Source organism: Oryzias latipes, chromosome 20, assembly GCF_053564925.1.
Source record: "Oryzias latipes strain Hd-rR chromosome 20, Olatipes_Hd-rR_3.1".
Taxonomy (NCBI): Eukaryota; Metazoa; Chordata; class Actinopteri; order Beloniformes; family Adrianichthyidae; genus Oryzias; species Oryzias latipes.
In genome coordinates, this window is record NC_136256.1 from 21,940,575 (window position 1) to 21,958,517 (window position 17,943).

Sequence of the window (17,943 nt, forward strand, 5' to 3'; positions counted from 1 at the left end):
CTATGGGTAATGTAGTAGATTAACAGTTTTTCTTGGTGAAAAGTATCAAATAAGGAAAAAAAAACTACATGTCCCACAAAAGCCGTACGTTTGAAAGGTGATCAGTAACCATGACAACCCCATTCCCTTCTGCAAACTTGACGACAGTCTTCTAATTCGTGACATTTTGTTCTTTTTGTTAAGGTATCTGTTAAATAAGAAGAAACCCCACGCATTTTTTGAATTTTGACATTTTAAGTAAAAGAAAAAGTAGAAGCCCGGACTGTGAAAGTTTTTGTCAGTCGTCGCTCGTGATGACGACATATTTAAGCGACTTGTAGTTCATATCCTGCACAAGTTTTTAGCTAAAGGAACAACAACAAAAAAACAACAACGATTATCTTGTTTAGTAAATGCAACGTTTAATACCTTAAAAAGGCAAATTTATAAGTCGTTGCAAAACGTTTGACCTCAGGGGATAAAACTACTTTAAACAGCAAAAGATTTGTTAGCACTGTAGCACGTGAGTACAAATGCTAGTTTAGCTAGCCACGCTGCTAGCCCCCACGTTCATTGAGACTAAGCCGAATGTTTTGTCGAACTGCAAGGTGATGAAGCTGGAGCTTTCCCGTGTGATACAAGGAGGCGCTCGTTTGGGTGTTCTGCAGGGAATCGGGAGGACTGGTCAGCACTCTCTTAAGGTCCCGGGATGTTTGCTGTACACACACTTTGGCACCGTCCCGCACCTCACTCAGGACACGCTACAAACTGTCAACAACCTCCCTTCTGTCACCCAGGTCACTTTGTCTAACATGTAAGAGAAACCCATGCTCATGAAAACCTATTTGCACTCCAAAAAAATTTGATCGTTGTCTGACTCCTTCATTTTTTTAAAGATTATTTTTGCTATTTAAATTCAATATCCTTAAATATAATAAAAACAAACAGAGAACTGGGGGAAAACTTTGATAAATATAGACAAGAAAATCTAATTACTGGAAAATGTTGGCATGGCACTGAAAGCTTTATTGGTGAAATAACTTCAGAGTTCTTGACTTATTTCTGGAGTATTCCATACTAAAGAGACAGCAAAGAGGAAATCCCCTTGTAACGGAGTTAGAAAAATCCAAACACTACATTTGGAGTACTGCCTGTTTTTTGGATCTAATAACTTTGTAGGATGGTTGCGACACAAAAGATGTGTAAAAAAACAATAAAAGCAACTAAGTTTGAGCTTTTAGATCCCTACACTTTTAAAGAAATCAAAATATTGACTTAGTCCCATCCATTTTTAAACTATTCAATTCCTGAAGTGCATGTAAACCTGTCAAATCCTATTGGTTCAGCAAAAAGTCTTATTGCCTGGCTGAGCCTGTTTTAACCTGCATCTCCATCACGTGTCTCACCAGAGCAGAGCACCAAGAGGTGCTGGAGGAGTTTAAGGAAGGATTCAAGGCGTTTGCAGGTACTAGCCATGATTAGTTTCTTCACTTGACTTGACTTGACTTCACTTCACTTTTCTTCACTCCATTTTAACAATATTTATCTGACTGACCGTACATGAAAATGAAAGACAAACAATATTTAATAGACATAAAGAGATGCCTTGTTTAAAAAAAAATAACTATTTCTACCTCTGTGGGGCTGACATGCATTTGTTAAGAATAAATTTATACCATGTAAACAATAACAAAATACTTTTTTTGAAAATCTACTTTGATATAAACTTTTTAATAACGTGATCTTGCTCTTTTTATTTCAAATAATATGTGGTGTTTTGAATTGTATAGTTATTTTTTCCCCCCAAAAGTGTGTTTGTTAGTCTGGTTAAGTGATGTGCATACAATGGGTTTTAAAATTGGTGGCATCTTACTTTCTTTTTGCTAATTTTATTGAACTCTTATCTGTCTTTTATGTATTTTATTGCCTTTTTTTCTATTGTTTTTTTTTTATTTTTGTTCTTTATCTGCTCAATTTAAATATTCTTTTAATTTTTTTTATTGCAAATCTCATTTTTACACTGGTGGAATTCTAAAGACCTATAGAAGTAAAGTTTCATTCATATCCGTATATGTTTCCATTTTTTTAAGCAAAGAATGTTTTAAATCGCAAAATGATGCAACAACAGGTTTTAGGAGCAGTTTATTTACAGCAGAAATACAAGTTTTTCCTAGTTGTATTTATTTGCATTTATTTAAATAATCATCGGGGCTGTTAAATCTTTGTCTCTAGACCTCAGAGGTTGAAATTTACTATACATTTTATTATGAAAACACAACCTGTCCCATACATGAGGAATGAAATTTAAACGTACAATGTTTTTGACTGAACATTAAAAAGTTTTTAAAGCTTTACATGAAAATGCTATCAACATTGTCATCATGTCTGAGGACCAGTTTTCTGTGTTTACTCATAGAAAAGCAGCACTTCTCTTCTATTTTTATTTTGTCTTCACCCGCCACACGTACTTTTTCCATGTTGTGACCATAATGTACTGATTCTCTTGTCAGGGCTCCACAATACAGTACTTTACTGCTCACTGCATGACCCTGCAACACGCAGCCCGACGGGTTACGCCACCAACAAGGTGAGCTGCAGCTCCCCCTGACGTGTTTGCCTTTGCACACACATCCTCTCTCACTCGGCTGTAGTTTCAAGCACAGTTAATGCGAAAATATACAAAAAGAAATCCTGATCTCAGTTTTGAACAACAATGTTTTATTTGTTGTGACACTCCATGGCAGCATGTCTCCTAACTTGATATTTCTGCTGTCTCACACAGACGGTGTCCGTGTGGGGCAGTGGTGGGCGGATAGAGCTGACAGCGTCCAAGTTCATGGCTCTCCTGAAGACGGTGAAGCCCGACTGGTATCAGAGCATGGCAGATGGAGAGACCTGGCAGACCAACACTTCTCGAAAAAGGATCCGGAAGTCTGTGGATCGAACTTTGGCTTACTTGGATGAATGCCTGTTGGTGCACCAGAAATCCCAGGTACACACATTCACTAAATGCGTACATCCTTGAGCAGTCCTCCTTTTGAGATCCATACTGAGTAATGTCTGGGTGCTGACACAGCCACTTTATTCAGACTAGCATGAATATGTTAGTGGATAAAGACGCAGGAACAAGCCTCAGTAATGAAAAGGATGCTTTTCTTCCTTTATAGATTGTCTAGTCAGCCTTTTTGTCGTCACGTTTGGTATACATTCTGAAACATTTTTTTTTCTTCGTTTTTTATCACCACTCTGTCTGCCTCGTTCCAGGACCTGGATGGAGTTGAGTTGTTTGGGGTGGTGGAGGGAGGAGACGTCATGGAAGAAAGAGTCCGCTCAGCCAGGGAGACGGCGAAGAGGCCTGTGGCAGGATTCTGCTTGGATGGGCTCCAAACAGGCTCTGTGGACCAGGCTCTGAGGACGCAGCTTATCACTTCTATGACCACGGAGCTGCCTGAGGACAAACCAAGGTTTGCTCGCTTCAGCATCGGTGTGGAAAAACACAACGTTTTTTTAATTAAAGTGATTTTTTTTCCTGAAAAAGAAATTTAAATATTTAACAAAAAACAGATGAAAAGATGTGGATCGAAACTCTGAGTGATTCGGTTCCTTTTTTTTGGTAGAAGTAAAAGTAAAAAAGATGTTTGTGAACAAAAAAAAAAAGAAAGAAAAACATGATTTGCTCTAAAGACAAGAAAACTCAAACAAACATGTTGTTCCATCAGTTGTTTCCATAATTCACTTCCTGATTAGATTTCTTAGTTTTTTTTTAGTCATAATTAAAGTCAAAGTCATAATTAGTAAGGTTAAAATGACAAATATTTCTCTGGTAAATACATCCAATGATAATGACTGAGCATTAGGGCCAACATGGAAAAAAAATGCATAAATATGTGAGAATAAAGTTGTATTATTTTAAGAGAAGAGTCAAAATATTACGAGAATGGTTTTACAATAAAAAAAATACTATTTGTGAGAATAAAGTTGTAAATGTGGGGCTCCAAAAGTTGTAATTTTACAAATAGAAAGGCTTGCTTTTTCTAAATGAAATTAATTACATTTAACTTTTAAAATGTTTTGACAAAGATAATTGCACATTACCTGTTCAATTTATGTTACAGACAATTCAGAGAAATTGGATGAACGTCACACTGGTCAGGAATTATAACCTACTTTACTTAGTTTCTCAATGTACAAATTTGTTGTCATGAAACAACTTTGTTTTCGAAAAAGCGTTCTTTAAAACATACATTTATGATGGTTTTCTTGCAAAAATTGGACAACTTTTTTCTAAGAATTGTATAACTATTCTTGTTAAAATTTGAATCTTTTCTTATAATTTTTCAACTTTATTCATATATTTATTATTAGATAATAGATTTATCTAGAAAATCTTTCTGGAAGATGCTCTTAATAAAAGTTAAATGTATTAATAAACCAGTAAATTATTGTAACTAGTGTGATTTTACTACTACTAATAATTACTATTTTGTTTTTATATTCTTTTTCCTTTTTAAGACTTTGTGTTGCAAAGAAATATCAACTTGTCGTGTAACAGAGGCAAACTCTTACATAAATTTAGTAATAAAAAAAACAAAAGCAAATCCTGGACTTTAGTTTTATTTTCTACTGTCCTCATTCGGGCTTTCTGGAATTCCTATCCTGGCTGTTATTTATCCAGATTTGATGACTCCAGAAACTCAAAAAAAATTGTCTGATGCAGCAGAATGTACTTTTTCATGTCTTGTTGAAGGACTTCAGAAAGCTCATAGCCTGACTGTTGGCTGAATTCCTATATAAAGCAAGGTCAGAGATAGAAATGATCACCATAAATCAGCCATGAGTAATCAGACAAAAGTTGCGTCCCTGGACAGGCAATATGATAAAAAAATAAATAACTTTGACGTGAAGAAAATGGGATCCAGTTTTACATAGCATAAAAAGGTTATGGAGTGATGAAAAAGTGCTAGTCTTCATCCTCATAATAGCCTTAAATATTTCTTTCAAAGACACAAGGGCAAACCTCTGCTGGAAGTTGTTTACTCCAGATTAAATTAGCATGTCAGATACTTCTGTCTGGAGGCTGCCTGACATGAGCACTTCTCTGCTGGAGGCGATGGAGGAGCTTCTCTAGCTGTTAGCGGCTTTCTCTGTTTTAGTAGAGCAGGGAAAGTGTTAGTCTCGTAGCGGAAACACCCCTGGAAGCTTTGCTTGGCTAGTCTATAGACCGTGGGGCATCTACTCCTGCTGGTTTTCCAAGCTGGGAGGAGGTGTAGCTTCCATGCAGAAACTCGGGAAGAGTCATTATCCAATGCTAAATTGAGCTTGACCTTGATGCCTGCAGGCAGTGAGAGACAGCTAGTTAACTGGAAGCTGAAACACCCAAGGGTGCACATGTTGTTGAGAGCTCTGCTGATGTTTCCGTGCACTGTTTGTCTGGCAGTGCTGAGTTGAAGACATGTTGTATTAATGTTTAATGCATCCTGCTGTGTTGTGTGTTTGCCTTTTTTTTTTTTTTTTTGGATGTGCACGTCGTTATTAGGCTGCTGCAGGGCGTGGGGCGACCGGATGAAGTGCTGGCATGCGTGGAGGCAGGCGTGGACTTGTTTGAGGGTTTCTTCCCATTCCAGGTGACGGAGCGAGGATGTGCTCTCTGCTTCAATTACGACGTCTCACCGGACCCAGAGTGCGCAGGTAGAGCGCCCCAGACAGGTGTGGTAAAGAGCCGTACATGAACTAGCTGAAACTTTGTTAAGATTGAGGTCTGGACACACATGGTAGCAGATTGGGGTTGATGGATAGATCTCACACTGGGAAAATCTGGCAGAATAGGCCTGATTTGTGTGTTTTTTTGATTGATTTTTTTTCACACTGCACTCTTGAGTGTGACAAAACCATCCTGTGACAGCAAAACAACATACATGCTTTGAACTACTGTAACTCTTTGACTGTTAATGGAATTTAGGCCTGGGCGAAAAATCGATTGAATTAATTTATTCAAATTTTTTGTTATGGGCGATTTAAAAAAAAAAGAACTATATCGAGTTTTTGTGTAATGGCGCATATTTGACTCCCCAGAGCTTCCTTAGCCTTAGTTTTACACGGCAGTATGGCAAGCGACAAACAACAACATCATAGCACACACGAAAGCGCAAGGTGAGAGTAGGAAGTTTGTTCCCAAGGAATAAAATCATCTGTTGTTTGGAACTGGTATGGGTTTGCTGCCACAGACGTGGAGGAAGAGACCCCACGCTGCAACATTTGCCTAAAGCCCATCACAGTCAAAGGCAGCAGCACCACAAACCCGTTCCAATACCTGGGGGAAACCTTTTGTACTGTTCTCCTTCACTCTGTAACACTAAACATGAACGCGACCCCCAACACACTTGTTCACGCTCTCACTCGCTCTCGCGTGGCAGGTGCTTCTTCCTCTTACACAAGCAGCGTGCTGACACACATACTCATTCTACAACACCTATATAGTTAGTTCATTAGTTAGATAGTTAGTAGTTGGTTGTTACAGTTTTTTGTTAATAAAAAATACTGCGTTGTAATTATGTATTCATTTGCGACGCGGCCATCTGGGGATTTTGTGTTCGGCAATGTGGGCGGGGGGGGTGGGTTTGACGTTGACCGCGACTCCAGCTGTTTCATCACAGTGGTGATCAAAAATCCCACACCGTCACTAGGGATGGGTATCGTTAAGTTTTTAACGGTACTACTACTCTTATCGATACTGCTTATCGATCCGGTATTTTAACGGTACTCTTATCGATACTTTATGAAGACGAAAAATAAATAAATAACAAATTAAGAACATAAAGTGTTTTATTTCCTCATTTTGCAACAACATTGTTTTTTTAACAAAACATTTTACTTTATATATGAGAATTTACCAGAAAGGATATTTATTTAATTATTTAAACTAATTATTTTTATTCTTTATGAGCGTGATGTTTCCTATGATCTTTTGTCCATTTTCCACAACCTTGAATAGACTTTTCTGTCTGTCAAACACCCAGAGTTAAGTTAAGTTAAGTGAGATGATGGAAACAAATTCACCTTTAATACAGACTCCTTTCTGTTTCTTTATTTTTCTTTAAATCCAGTAAACCCAATAAATTATATTAATTTTATGGATGAAGAATATCATTAGTTATTAATTATTATCAAGTGTTAGGAAGCAGCCGTTAGTTTGTTGCGGGTCTGGAACCATAAGCGGTGAGTCTTAAGGCCTGTTCACACCGGGACGAATTTCGTCGGCGATTTTCGCCGACGTTTAACGCCTCGTGACTAAACAAAGGGCCCCAATGAGAGTGTGCACACCGACGCGAAAAAACGCCAGGCGTTAAAGCGTCAAAAAAAAAACGCCTCGGGTTCGTTTTTTTTTTCGACGCGTCGCGTCGAAATCTACTCGACCAATGAGAACGGCGCTTTTGCTCACGTGTCTGGAGCTTCTGAAGTTACAGTAAAACACAACTTGGGGGCGCTCAAACAAAACTGCCTTGCTGAGCACACATACCAGCGAAGAAGATAGACGCCAAGTAGCGTCTACACACAGCCGCGAAGCAATAATGACGGACATTCTAAAATATCCCCGAACCAAGCACCAGTTGGAGCTACTGGTGCTTGAAATATTCACGTTTTCTTTGTTTGATTCTGACAAGCGTGTAAATACTTGCTCTCTTCTTCTGAGTGAAAAGCGACTTTCAGAAGCGTAAAGTTGCGCAGCGCCACCTTGTGTACAGGAGTATTTCTGTTTTACATTAAGCGCCATCTAATGTCAGGGAATGAAATTGCATGTTCACTCCACTCATCGTCAGCGAAAATCGCCTGGGTGTGAACACAAAAAACGTGGCGAAAAACGCTGGCGAATAACGCCTGGCGAATATTCGTCCCGGTGTGTACGGCCCGCCTTTCTACCTGTTCGTTGTTTGCTCCGCGTGTAGCCCCCCTCCCTCCCCCCCTCCCTCGCGCGCGCAGCGTGTTCACAGACAGCGCAACATACGGTCATCGTAGCAGCAAGGTGACAGGATGGTAGGGACTCCTTGACGCAAACTTCATTAATTTACACGGAAATGGGTGTTCTTAGTATATAGGGGGATAAAAGGATTATTTTCAGGGGGCGCTCATGTGTCCCCTACGAGATCACTACGGACTGCTGGTGCGCTGACTTGCCTTGTGTGCGTGCGCGCCGCGCGTACTGTCTGAACAGCCCCGCCCCCCGTGCACACAAATAGCAAACAGACCTTTCCTGTTCAGCGAAAACAGCGAAATTTACATCATCATTAATTAAAGGAAAATTGACTGACTTGATGAGTTAACTATGACAGATAATGTTTTTATTTTGTGCGACACACACAAAAAAAGCGACTTCTCCAGTACCGATAGCAGAACCGTTCAGGTCAGTTCTTAACGATACTGCGGTCTTGAAGAATGCGGCCCCGGGGCTGGTTCAATACCGGGGCTTGATACCCATCCCTAACTGTCACAGCTCTAGTTTATGTTTTGTGGGACACAACAAAAACACGACTTCTCCAGTACCGATAGCAGAACCGTTGAGGTCAGATCTTACGAATACTGCGGTCTTGAAGAATGTTTGCTCGTCCAATACCTGGGCTCGGTACCCATCCCTAGGAAAGGGCACGGTGGAGAACAATCACTGAAGCGGTCGCTTTGCATACAGCCAAAGACACGGTACCCATATATACCGTGGAGAAGACGGGGTTTATTCATTTAATTCAAACCTTAGACCCCAGATATGAGCTGTATTGTTAATCGTTTAGAAAATGGTGCTACTCTCAAGATAAATGTTTGTCTCCTTTTAGTCTAGACTACAAAGTGTGGCATAAAACACAGCTGGGGCTTTGATTCCAAGAGTGTGTTCATTTATTTATTATTTATCCCAGAAATGGGGGTTACATTTGTCTTGTGTTTGATTAAATAAAAGCAAAATTTGCTTTAAGTTGTCTGCCGTTTGTACTTATTGCTTTACTTAAGTGGGGGGGGGGGGGGGGGGGGGGTCGGGAAAAAAATCGGAAATCGAATTAAAAAAAATAAAATCTGTGATTTTTAGGCCATATCGCCCAGCCCTTATGCAATTTACAAAATCTAACAGATTTGGTATTTCAATGAACGTCAACACTGTAGCTAAAGCACTGGTGTTAAAGCGTTAACATAGGAATTAATAGAGAATTGCTCCCTTCTGCAGTCTGTCTCTAGTGGTCTTTGGTGGAACTGCAAAATGTGGTACCTACTGGTTGCACTTGACTAGGGAAGGTGGGGTCTTGGTCTGCTCCACAGAGCTCAACCACACAACCAAAATGCATAAATTGAAGATGTGCTATATGAAGTAAAGAGGTTCTGCTTAGGCGTCAAATCTGAGCTGACTGTGTCCACATCTATAGAAATCAAAGTGACCTGACTGGCAGTTGGGTAACCCACTTCTACATAAAAGTAGTTCTTTAAATCAAACTCTTGTTAAACAACCCAGTTTCTTAATTTTCTTTACTGCATCAACACGAACTTCCTGCTTCTTTAAATTCCTTTTTTGTTTCATGTCAATCTTTATAATAAATGATTTGTGTCATTGGAGACAGAATTTTTCATGGACCCATTCTCCTGTTCCCATTAAAGAGCAATCTGTAACTGTCACTCCTATTTGGAAAGCTGAAGGTGAAAATTACTTTTGAATTTTGGCAGCATTTTCATTTTGACTGTGATTTTTTTTTTTGTTTTCATTCAAGCAAATGACCTTTCAAAGCTACTTTGACCAAAACCAGATAATTACTTTTTTAATGAAACGTGCGATGAAAGAAATGAGCCTCAAATGATGGGAAGCCTTAGCAGCTTGTAAATGCGCTGGGGCAAACATAAATGAGTCATTTAGAAGTTTGTGTATGAAGTCTCTCTTCCAATAATTATGACTCTTAAATAAAATGTGATCTTCATGGAAAATTTGATCCTCTTGCACAAAATACTTGAATTAGTTGGATATCTGTACATTAGAGAGATACGGTTAGCCCAGTGAGACAAGCGTGCCGTTTATAAATATGCTTACAGCCTTTTAGAAGTGGAAATGGGCTTTGATGTTTTTTAATTGTGCAGAATTGCATTTGACTGATTATACTGACTTGATGATTGAATAATGAGCCTGGCAGGGATTGTTAATTTCTGTTGGAAGAGCCTCTGATGTTGAGTTAAAAATGCATGTAAAGTTAATTTTTTTTTGGATTTTCATGTAAGCTGAAAAGAAGTTTGTCACACTTTTGCTTGAAGTTGCACCATCAGGAGACCTACACACTGAACTAAACTGTTGGTACTCCATTGGTGATAGAACTATGTCTATGAAGGGAACGCACAGGTCCTTGAAATGACTTGTACTGAACTTGAAGCAATAACAAACAAAGATGGAGTAATTATCAGTTGAAGAAAATTATTAATTTAAATTTTTTTTGTGAAAGAAATGTTTTTACAAATATGATGATGGTAGTCCTGAAAATACGGGAAAATACTTTGACCAAATGGAAATGCTAAAGGAAAGTTTAGGTAAATTTGCTAAAGTAAGTGTGGACGACATAAAGTGAAGAACGTTTTCATGAGAGATTAGACACAAAGAACAAATCGCTCTAGCAGCTTAATGATGGAGAATTGATGACAAATGAAAGACTGAGGAAGAAAGAGGACTAAAAAGAGTCCAGAATGACTTCCAAAGGCGATAAAGATTAACTCCACACTGCAAAAACAAGCTCTTAAATTATTACCCTATTGGCAGATTTTCTGCAAATAAAAAAAATCGGATTCAATTTTTACAGTGCAATGTCAAGAGCAATAGGAGGTGATTGAGCCAAATTGGAGTCATAAAAAAAATCAGATTGTAATTTAGCATAGTGGTACAAGTTGCAAAGCTTCTTAAAGAATGTCTTTGGACTGAAGAAACCACAAAGAAATATCTGGTACGGCCCATCAGCTGCAAAAACACTGTCCCTACTGTAAAGCACGGGGGAGGCTCAGTTATGGTCTGGGATTGTTTTTCTGCATCTGGCACAGGTTGTCTTGAGATTTATTATACCCTGCCTATGCCACAAAATATTAAGTTAATGCATAAATTCTTTTCCAAACCAATTTTATGAATATGCTTTATATTGATTCTCACATCAAAGCAGAACCTGCTTTCCCTGTTCTTTCAATATTTCTATGAATTATTACTTCTTTAAGTTTCATTTTCTTTCAGTGACCTTTCTGGGTTTTTCTTTCATTAGCAAAAAGGTAGCAACAATTTGATCCACATGTCTCTAAGTGATTCAGTGTGAAGAGCCTCCACTTTGTGGTCAATAAATGGCTAACCCTCCGCTTCAAGTGGCACTTTTCTCATCATGAAAGCAAAATTAGAGTTTGTGTTTGTTGTCAGGCCTTGGAAGAAGCGGAGGACAATTGGTGACATAAATCATTGGAGTATCTCTTAGCAGATTAAGCAAGAAGCGGTTAAGAGCAGGTCTTTGTTGTGATTGTTGTTTTAAGAGCTTAAGAAGTGCTGCATGAAGAGGTGTGGAACAAGCACCAGGCAGGACTGCTGGCCGGTTTGTGGTTAATTAGAAAATTGTGATAAAGTCACCTGACAGAGGGACGTTTGGCTATCAGGGAGCATGTCATGTCAGGGCGGACTAACTGATTCTCCACAGGGCGCACAATGGAGTTCAGGTGAGGTGAGTTCCCAGTTGGAGTCAAACCCAGAGTGCAATTTTAATTTCCCTGCAGGCCAATTACAAAAACATTTTGGAAGATGGGTTAGCACCTTTACGCTTAGGTTAAGATTCTTCTTGATTGCTCAGGTCTTCGTTTATTCCTGCTGGTTTTTCTCAGTCAAACTTTAATGTCGAAGTAAAGTCATGGCATTCATTTTCTGCTTTTTCCTGAAATAAACACAAGTGCTCTATTGTACTAATTTGCGTGGAATCTGTCTAAACGAGTCTTTTTTAAATCTCCTTGTCACTAAATAAGTAGAAAAAAATAATCAGAATAATTTGATCAGTGTAAGTTTGAGTCAGAGAGAGAAATGAGCACCTCTGTGTAAAGGTAAAGGAGAAATATATTAGAAAATAAGAGCATTTTGCAAGAAACAATGTCTTTTGATTGATGTGTCCTAGAATTGTATCTGAAATGAGTAATTTTTTTTTGCTTGGTATAGCAGGTGTTTTCTGAAAATCCTCTCCTGAGTTCTGCAATAGAATGAAAACCCTGATATATGAAAATATCAGTTGTTCACTTTGTGTCAAAAGAACGATTCCCTTTCACACCAAACGTCTATTTCAAGCTTCTGTATGTCTCAGGTATGTGTTGCATAACTCCAAAAACAAGAATTAGTATGCAAACTCTTTTTTATTTTTTAATTTTATTTCATATGAACTGTTTACATCAGTCTGGTGTTATAGATTACAGTTGCAATGAAATCAGTTTTTTCTTTTGTCTTCCATTTAGAGTTTTTACCATTTATCAGACAAATTTGAATTAGGTAAAGACATTATTATTTTGGCATCTTTTCACTGCTTGCCTGCCATCAGCTGTTTGTGATGGGCGTGGCGTGCCCTATCCAAATAACCACGCCCCTTTCATTCAATAAGGAAAATATGAAATAGGAGCCTTCCCACTGGATCAATACTGTATGGAGGATTTTGTTTCTGCTGGCAACAAGCAGACGGACGTGGAAAGATTGCTTCAGAAGTAGAAAATTACTAACAAGAAAAAAAAAACATATTGGGAGATTGCTGAAGTTGGATAAAAAAAAATGTTTGCCTCATTAACAACTGGAAGGATTGAGGATTACCATTATTTAATAAGAAACATACTTAAATTATTGTGATTGGTAATCATTAAAACATTTCCACACACTCAACTCAATAAAGAAACCAAGAGTTTTGGGATGAAATGGCAATTCAAGTTAAAGAAATCCACTTTTATCTGGGTAATTGTGGGAAATAGGGTTTGCATTTGTTAAAGAACATAAAGCTTGAAAGAAGAGACCAAATTTCCCCTGATGAAGAGTAGTGGGCTGATCTGAATAAAAGAGACACACGGAATGATGGATTCATTCTGTTATGTACAAACTATAATTGGAAGGCCACAACCTCTCTGCTCTGCTCCATTCCAATCCCTCGTCTGCTAGCGGGAGAAACTGTAAACAAAGGGTTGATGGGATATCAGGCTTACTCTGCGACAACTGCCCCGCCCACAAATATGAGGTGAATTTCTGATAAACTCCTGCCGCTCTGCAGAAACTATGTTTTATAACGACAGTTTTTTTTTATTTTGACTAAAAACAACATAATCATAATTAAAAGACCACTAAGAATGCTTTACATAAGATCAAAAGATGATCAAAGTGGGACATTTATGCTGTAAATGCTTTTATTGTCGCCTCCCTTCCGATCGATGAATCAAACGGCCCACACGGATGTGTCGGTCAAATTCAAGAGTTTGATTCATTTTAGCTGTGAGAGGCCTCGCTTTAACAGACTGTCAGATTTGAAATGCATGAAAATGTTTTTGTCACACTGGCTGTGATTTGTAACGTTTGTGATATTTTTGCAGCTTGCCTTATGTTAAGTTGAAAATCAATCTCTGTTAAATTGCAATATTTGTGGCTAATCTCAGAGAAACGCTCACGTTAGGTTGATGGATTGGTTCTATGTCATGTTGACTGAGAGTGTGGCTCTGCTGTGAGGACGGCGGGGTAGATGTGAATTTCTTCTTCCTGTGGTTTTCCAAAGGTTTTGACAGGAAAAAGCGTTTGGAGCTGTGCACCCGGAGCCTTCCTTGCTTTTTACCCTTAAAGGAGGAGATCTGGATATGCCCATAAAATTGAATTGGCTCTCACCTTTGGCCCCAAGTTTAATGAATATCTGCTTTTGGGTGTAATTCTGAAAGGAGCAAAGCTGAAAACAGTCTCTCTGCGGTTTAACAGACGTACAATGACGCTCCTTTTCTGTCTATTTCAGAGCATTTCCTTTCCTCCTGGCTTTAATAAATGTTGTTGATGCCCCTTGCTTTTTTTAAATGCTGAATCTTATCTTTTGCACCTTGTTTGGCCTTTTCCATGGTCAGACGTCATTTTTTCCTATTCTTGTGCTTATCTCCTCTCAGCTCCATGCTGCATAAAGACCCCATGAAAATTTTTCCTTTGCAGGTTCTTTTTTGGTGTGTTGCTTGCTGCTTGACCTTGTTCAGCTTCCATTAAACCCATTCGCTCCTCTGTTGCCCTTTAATCTCAGCCTATGAATGTATGCATCACTATGGACCACTTTGGTTGTTTTTTTCCTCCTCCTCTTCATCCTCTTCCCCCTCCTCACATCCCCTTGTGTCTGCCGCTGGCCAAAGAGAAGATCTTCAAGTGAAAAATATTCCTGACTTTGAGGACGAGTTGTCTTCTGCGTAGAACTTTGAATGAAAACAATTATTGGGGTGTAAAGTATCACGCATGAAATGGGTTTTAACATCCACAGCATAGACAGGAAGCATCCGTTTAGAGAACGACTGTCATGAGATGCTTAATTTTTTTCTGCTTGGTGTCTAAATGGTGATTTAATTTTCAAGAAAGAGTGAAATTGCAGCGTTTGGGTTGGAATTAATGAGGCGTGTTTGTGTCTTGACAGTGTTGGAGCTGAATGAAGAAAAGCACTCAGCGGGGGACAACATGCAACCAAAAGGCGATCTCAACTGCGAGGATCAAACACAGATGACGAGCTTTGAAATGAATCTGAAAGACAAAAGGTTTGCAGAAGCCTCGCTCAAATCCCCCTGGGCTTTCAGAAGTGCTCGCCGCTTGCAAAACCTCCACTTTCATGTGTTTGATTAACATTTACAGCGACTGTTTGTGAAGCTTAAACTTTAACTGAACCACTTTCCAGGTATCAGGATGATTTCAAATCCCTGGTGGAGGGGTGTGGCTGCTACTGCTGCAAGAACCACCAGAGGGCGTATCTGCACCACCTGCTAGTGACCAATGAGCTGCTGGCTGGAGTGCTACTGATGATCCACAACATGACCCACTATCAGAATTTCTTCGGTGCCGTGAGAGAAGCTTTGGCCACCGATAAAATGGATCTCCTAAAGAAAAGAGTGCATGGAGAAACCAGGAACACGTGAAGGCGACTCTGCTCTTTGAGTGACATGTCTGCAGGAAACTCTATATTTTAATGTCTGTAAAAAAATGGAAGTAAAAATTGGTTTAATGTGAGGAAGAGGATTCAGGAGAAATCTGATCATGTAGGAACTGAAACTAAATGGATTCATTGATGGACGATAAATTTTTTGTAAACTCTGGCGAAAAATCAGTTACGACAAATAAAAAAAACATGGAATCAATGCTAATATCCTTCTCGTTTTCCTTCTTTTTAACTCTGCATTTTGATTCTGTGTATCTCATGTTTGTTGATCCAGTAAAGCGTTCCTTCTAATGCCGACTCTCTCTAACCAGCATGCATGATTTGTGTGCTTTGCCTTGAGGAAATGCTTTAACTTCTACCTGGTTAACAGGACCTGAGAGCTGACAGCTCCGCCCTTCCTGCTGCTGAGAAAGGATGGAGATCAGATACAGATAGAGTTCTCTGCTGACTCTCTTGAGGTGGTGAGGCGAGGCTGGTTTTGAAGGTGAGATGATATAATTGACTGCCAACCCTGTGCATGACTGTTGGGGAAAGGGGGCACACTGAGGGGGAGGCAAGGGTGACAGATTTGTGGAACAGCAATGGAATTTCTCCCCCACCTCCCTCCACCCAGGGTTATCTTAACTGCAGTGAGCATTATGAAGAAGTAGGTTGGAGGATTTGCTGTCATCAGTGGGTGTGCGCTGTGCATAAATGTTTCAAGAAATAAAAGTTAAATAAATCGGCAGTAGATGGAAACTGACACAGAGATGGTTATAAAGGCAATCTCCCAGATCAGTAGGTAAAAATAGAAAGCAGTGATTGGCTGTTGCCCTCTTTTTTCCTGCGTGACTGCAGCATGTCTTTTTTTTTTCCTCTGAAGCAGCTGTTTCCAGCAGCAAACACAACAGCTGCTTCTTTTGTTAGTTTGTGAGAAATTTGAATGAAAGTCTGCTCAGCTGATCTGCAATCAGTAAACAAGCCATTAAAAAGGCAAAGCATTGAAATTAATCAGACTAAAATGAGTCTGAATTCATTTGCACTTGTTTATCAGGCTTGACTCTGAAATAAAAGTAGCAATTATCTGACAAAAAGTATACTTAAGTGTAGCTGCAAGTTTTGAATGGTGTCCTTGAGGAGGTGTTTGAAATAATAACTATTCATAAAATATAATACAGGAGTTTTGTCAAAGTCATAGTTTTTTTTTGCCTAACCTGACACGACCTCCAAACATCAAAATGTTCTTTTGAACATCTTAAAAAGAGAAAAACTGGAAGAAAGTGAGCATCATGCCGAAGCGAAGGCGCCCCAAGAGGTTTGAGCTTTCAGACAGTTTAAACCGAGAAACTGTTGCAGGTCTGCAAAAAAGTGCCAGTAGGATTTATAGAAAAGCAAATCAAAACCAGGTTAGACAAAAAAAAAAGACTTTCAGGGAGATTTAGAGACGAAAACTTTCTGCTCTGCCATTCCTGCTTATATTTGACCTTAACTTCAGAAACGTTACCGCTATTTCTGCATTGTCAACAAAATTCCTTCATTCTGTTCCCCTCTATACAGTTAATATGCATCATAAAACTTTTGACTGTAGCATTGACATGCATTTAAGATTCCCTTCAGAGGAGAGAGGGTCTGAACACCAAGGCTCCTCCTGATTAATGTTGATAAAATGCTGTTTATTTTTCTTTAACAAATATTTCTTCAAGAAAAAAGTATAAAATATTTGCAAAATATCAGGGACCTTGTTTTTCCCCCACATTAGATTAAAATGAAAAACAGTCAAAAGCTTCTTTAGGGGACTCTGCTCTTTCTTTGTAGCAAACCTTGAATCCTCATCTCTTCGGAGCAAAGCTGTCTAAACCTGGTCTCCCCCGGTACAGTTGTGGCTTTAAATTACTTTAAAAGCCAGTCAGACAATAAACTGGTGAATCTTCAAAATTGGATTTTGTAAGAGCTAAATTTATACCGGTGTTGATAGGGTTGTCACTTTTCATCCAGGACGTGTTGTAGTATATAAGCTTTGGCAGTAAAGCAAAGTGAGCAAAAGCACAAAATGGATTTAAACAAATACTTTTTAATGATGCAGTGTTAAGAATCTTATTTTATGTACAGACCATTCCCCCAAAAAATTAGAATATCATGGAAACTGTGTTTATTTCCATAATCTCATTAAAAAAATGAACTTTTATAGAATATAGATTCAGGACCCACTGTTAAATTGATTTCGAGTACTTTTTTGTTCCAGCTCATAAAACTCATAAAAACAGGGTTTCAGAGAGAAGAAATCTGACCAAATTTTTCAGTTCTTCAGTTCCAGATGTCATCGACTTCGATCCCTTCCATAGTCTTGATAAGCCACAAAAGTTCCTAGCTAAGCAGGGTTGGCTGTGTCCAAGCAGATCAACAGACAGTCTAATGGAAGGGAAAATGTGTTAGGAGAAGATGTAGCAGTAAAGGAGACAGCCGTGGGCTTCAGCGGATAAATCAAAAGATTCAAGAACCAGGAGACATGCAGAATGAGTTGGAGGAACAGCTTCAAAAACCACCACATTCAGACACATTCAAGTGGTGGGCTACGACTGCTGGGTTCCTTGGGTCAAATCACTTCTGAGCCTGGACCAACGGAGGAAACGTCTCAACTGGGCCAAGGAGAAGAAGGACTGGACTGCTGATCAGAAGTCCTCATGAAAGTAAAGTCTGCCTTTCATTTGGGAATAAAGGTCCAAGGATTTGGAGAAAGACTGGCGAGTCAGTCATGATTTGGGTTGAAATGGCTGCTCTGGTGTTAGTAAACTCTGCTTTTCTTCAATCCAAAATCACTACAACAGTCTGG

At 39.1% G+C, this 17,943-nt stretch overlaps 1 protein-coding gene across 2 annotated transcripts; it reads left to right on the forward strand.

The window, feature by feature from the left end:
• The first annotated feature begins 295 nt into the window (after nucleotides 1–295).
• qtrt2 (queuine tRNA-ribosyltransferase accessory subunit 2) lies at nucleotides 296–15,339 on the forward strand. Of its 2 annotated transcripts, none has more exons than XM_004081062.5 (9): nucleotides 296–502; nucleotides 588–793; nucleotides 1,389–1,444; nucleotides 2,490–2,566; nucleotides 2,762–2,971; nucleotides 3,244–3,443; nucleotides 5,516–5,685; nucleotides 14,622–14,739; nucleotides 14,877–15,339. In XM_004081062.5, the coding sequence occupies exons 2-9, from the start codon at nucleotides 591–593 to the stop codon at nucleotides 15,112–15,114; spliced, it is 1,272 nt and encodes a 423-aa protein (XP_004081110.1). In that variant the 5' UTR covers nucleotides 296–502; nucleotides 588–590; the 3' UTR covers nucleotides 15,115–15,339. The 2 variants fall into 2 exon arrangements, with proteins under 2 accessions (XP_004081110.1, XP_020568044.1); XM_020712385.3 differs by having other exon boundaries at nucleotides 5,516–5,667.
• Nucleotides 15,340–17,943: the final 2,604 nt, after the last annotated feature.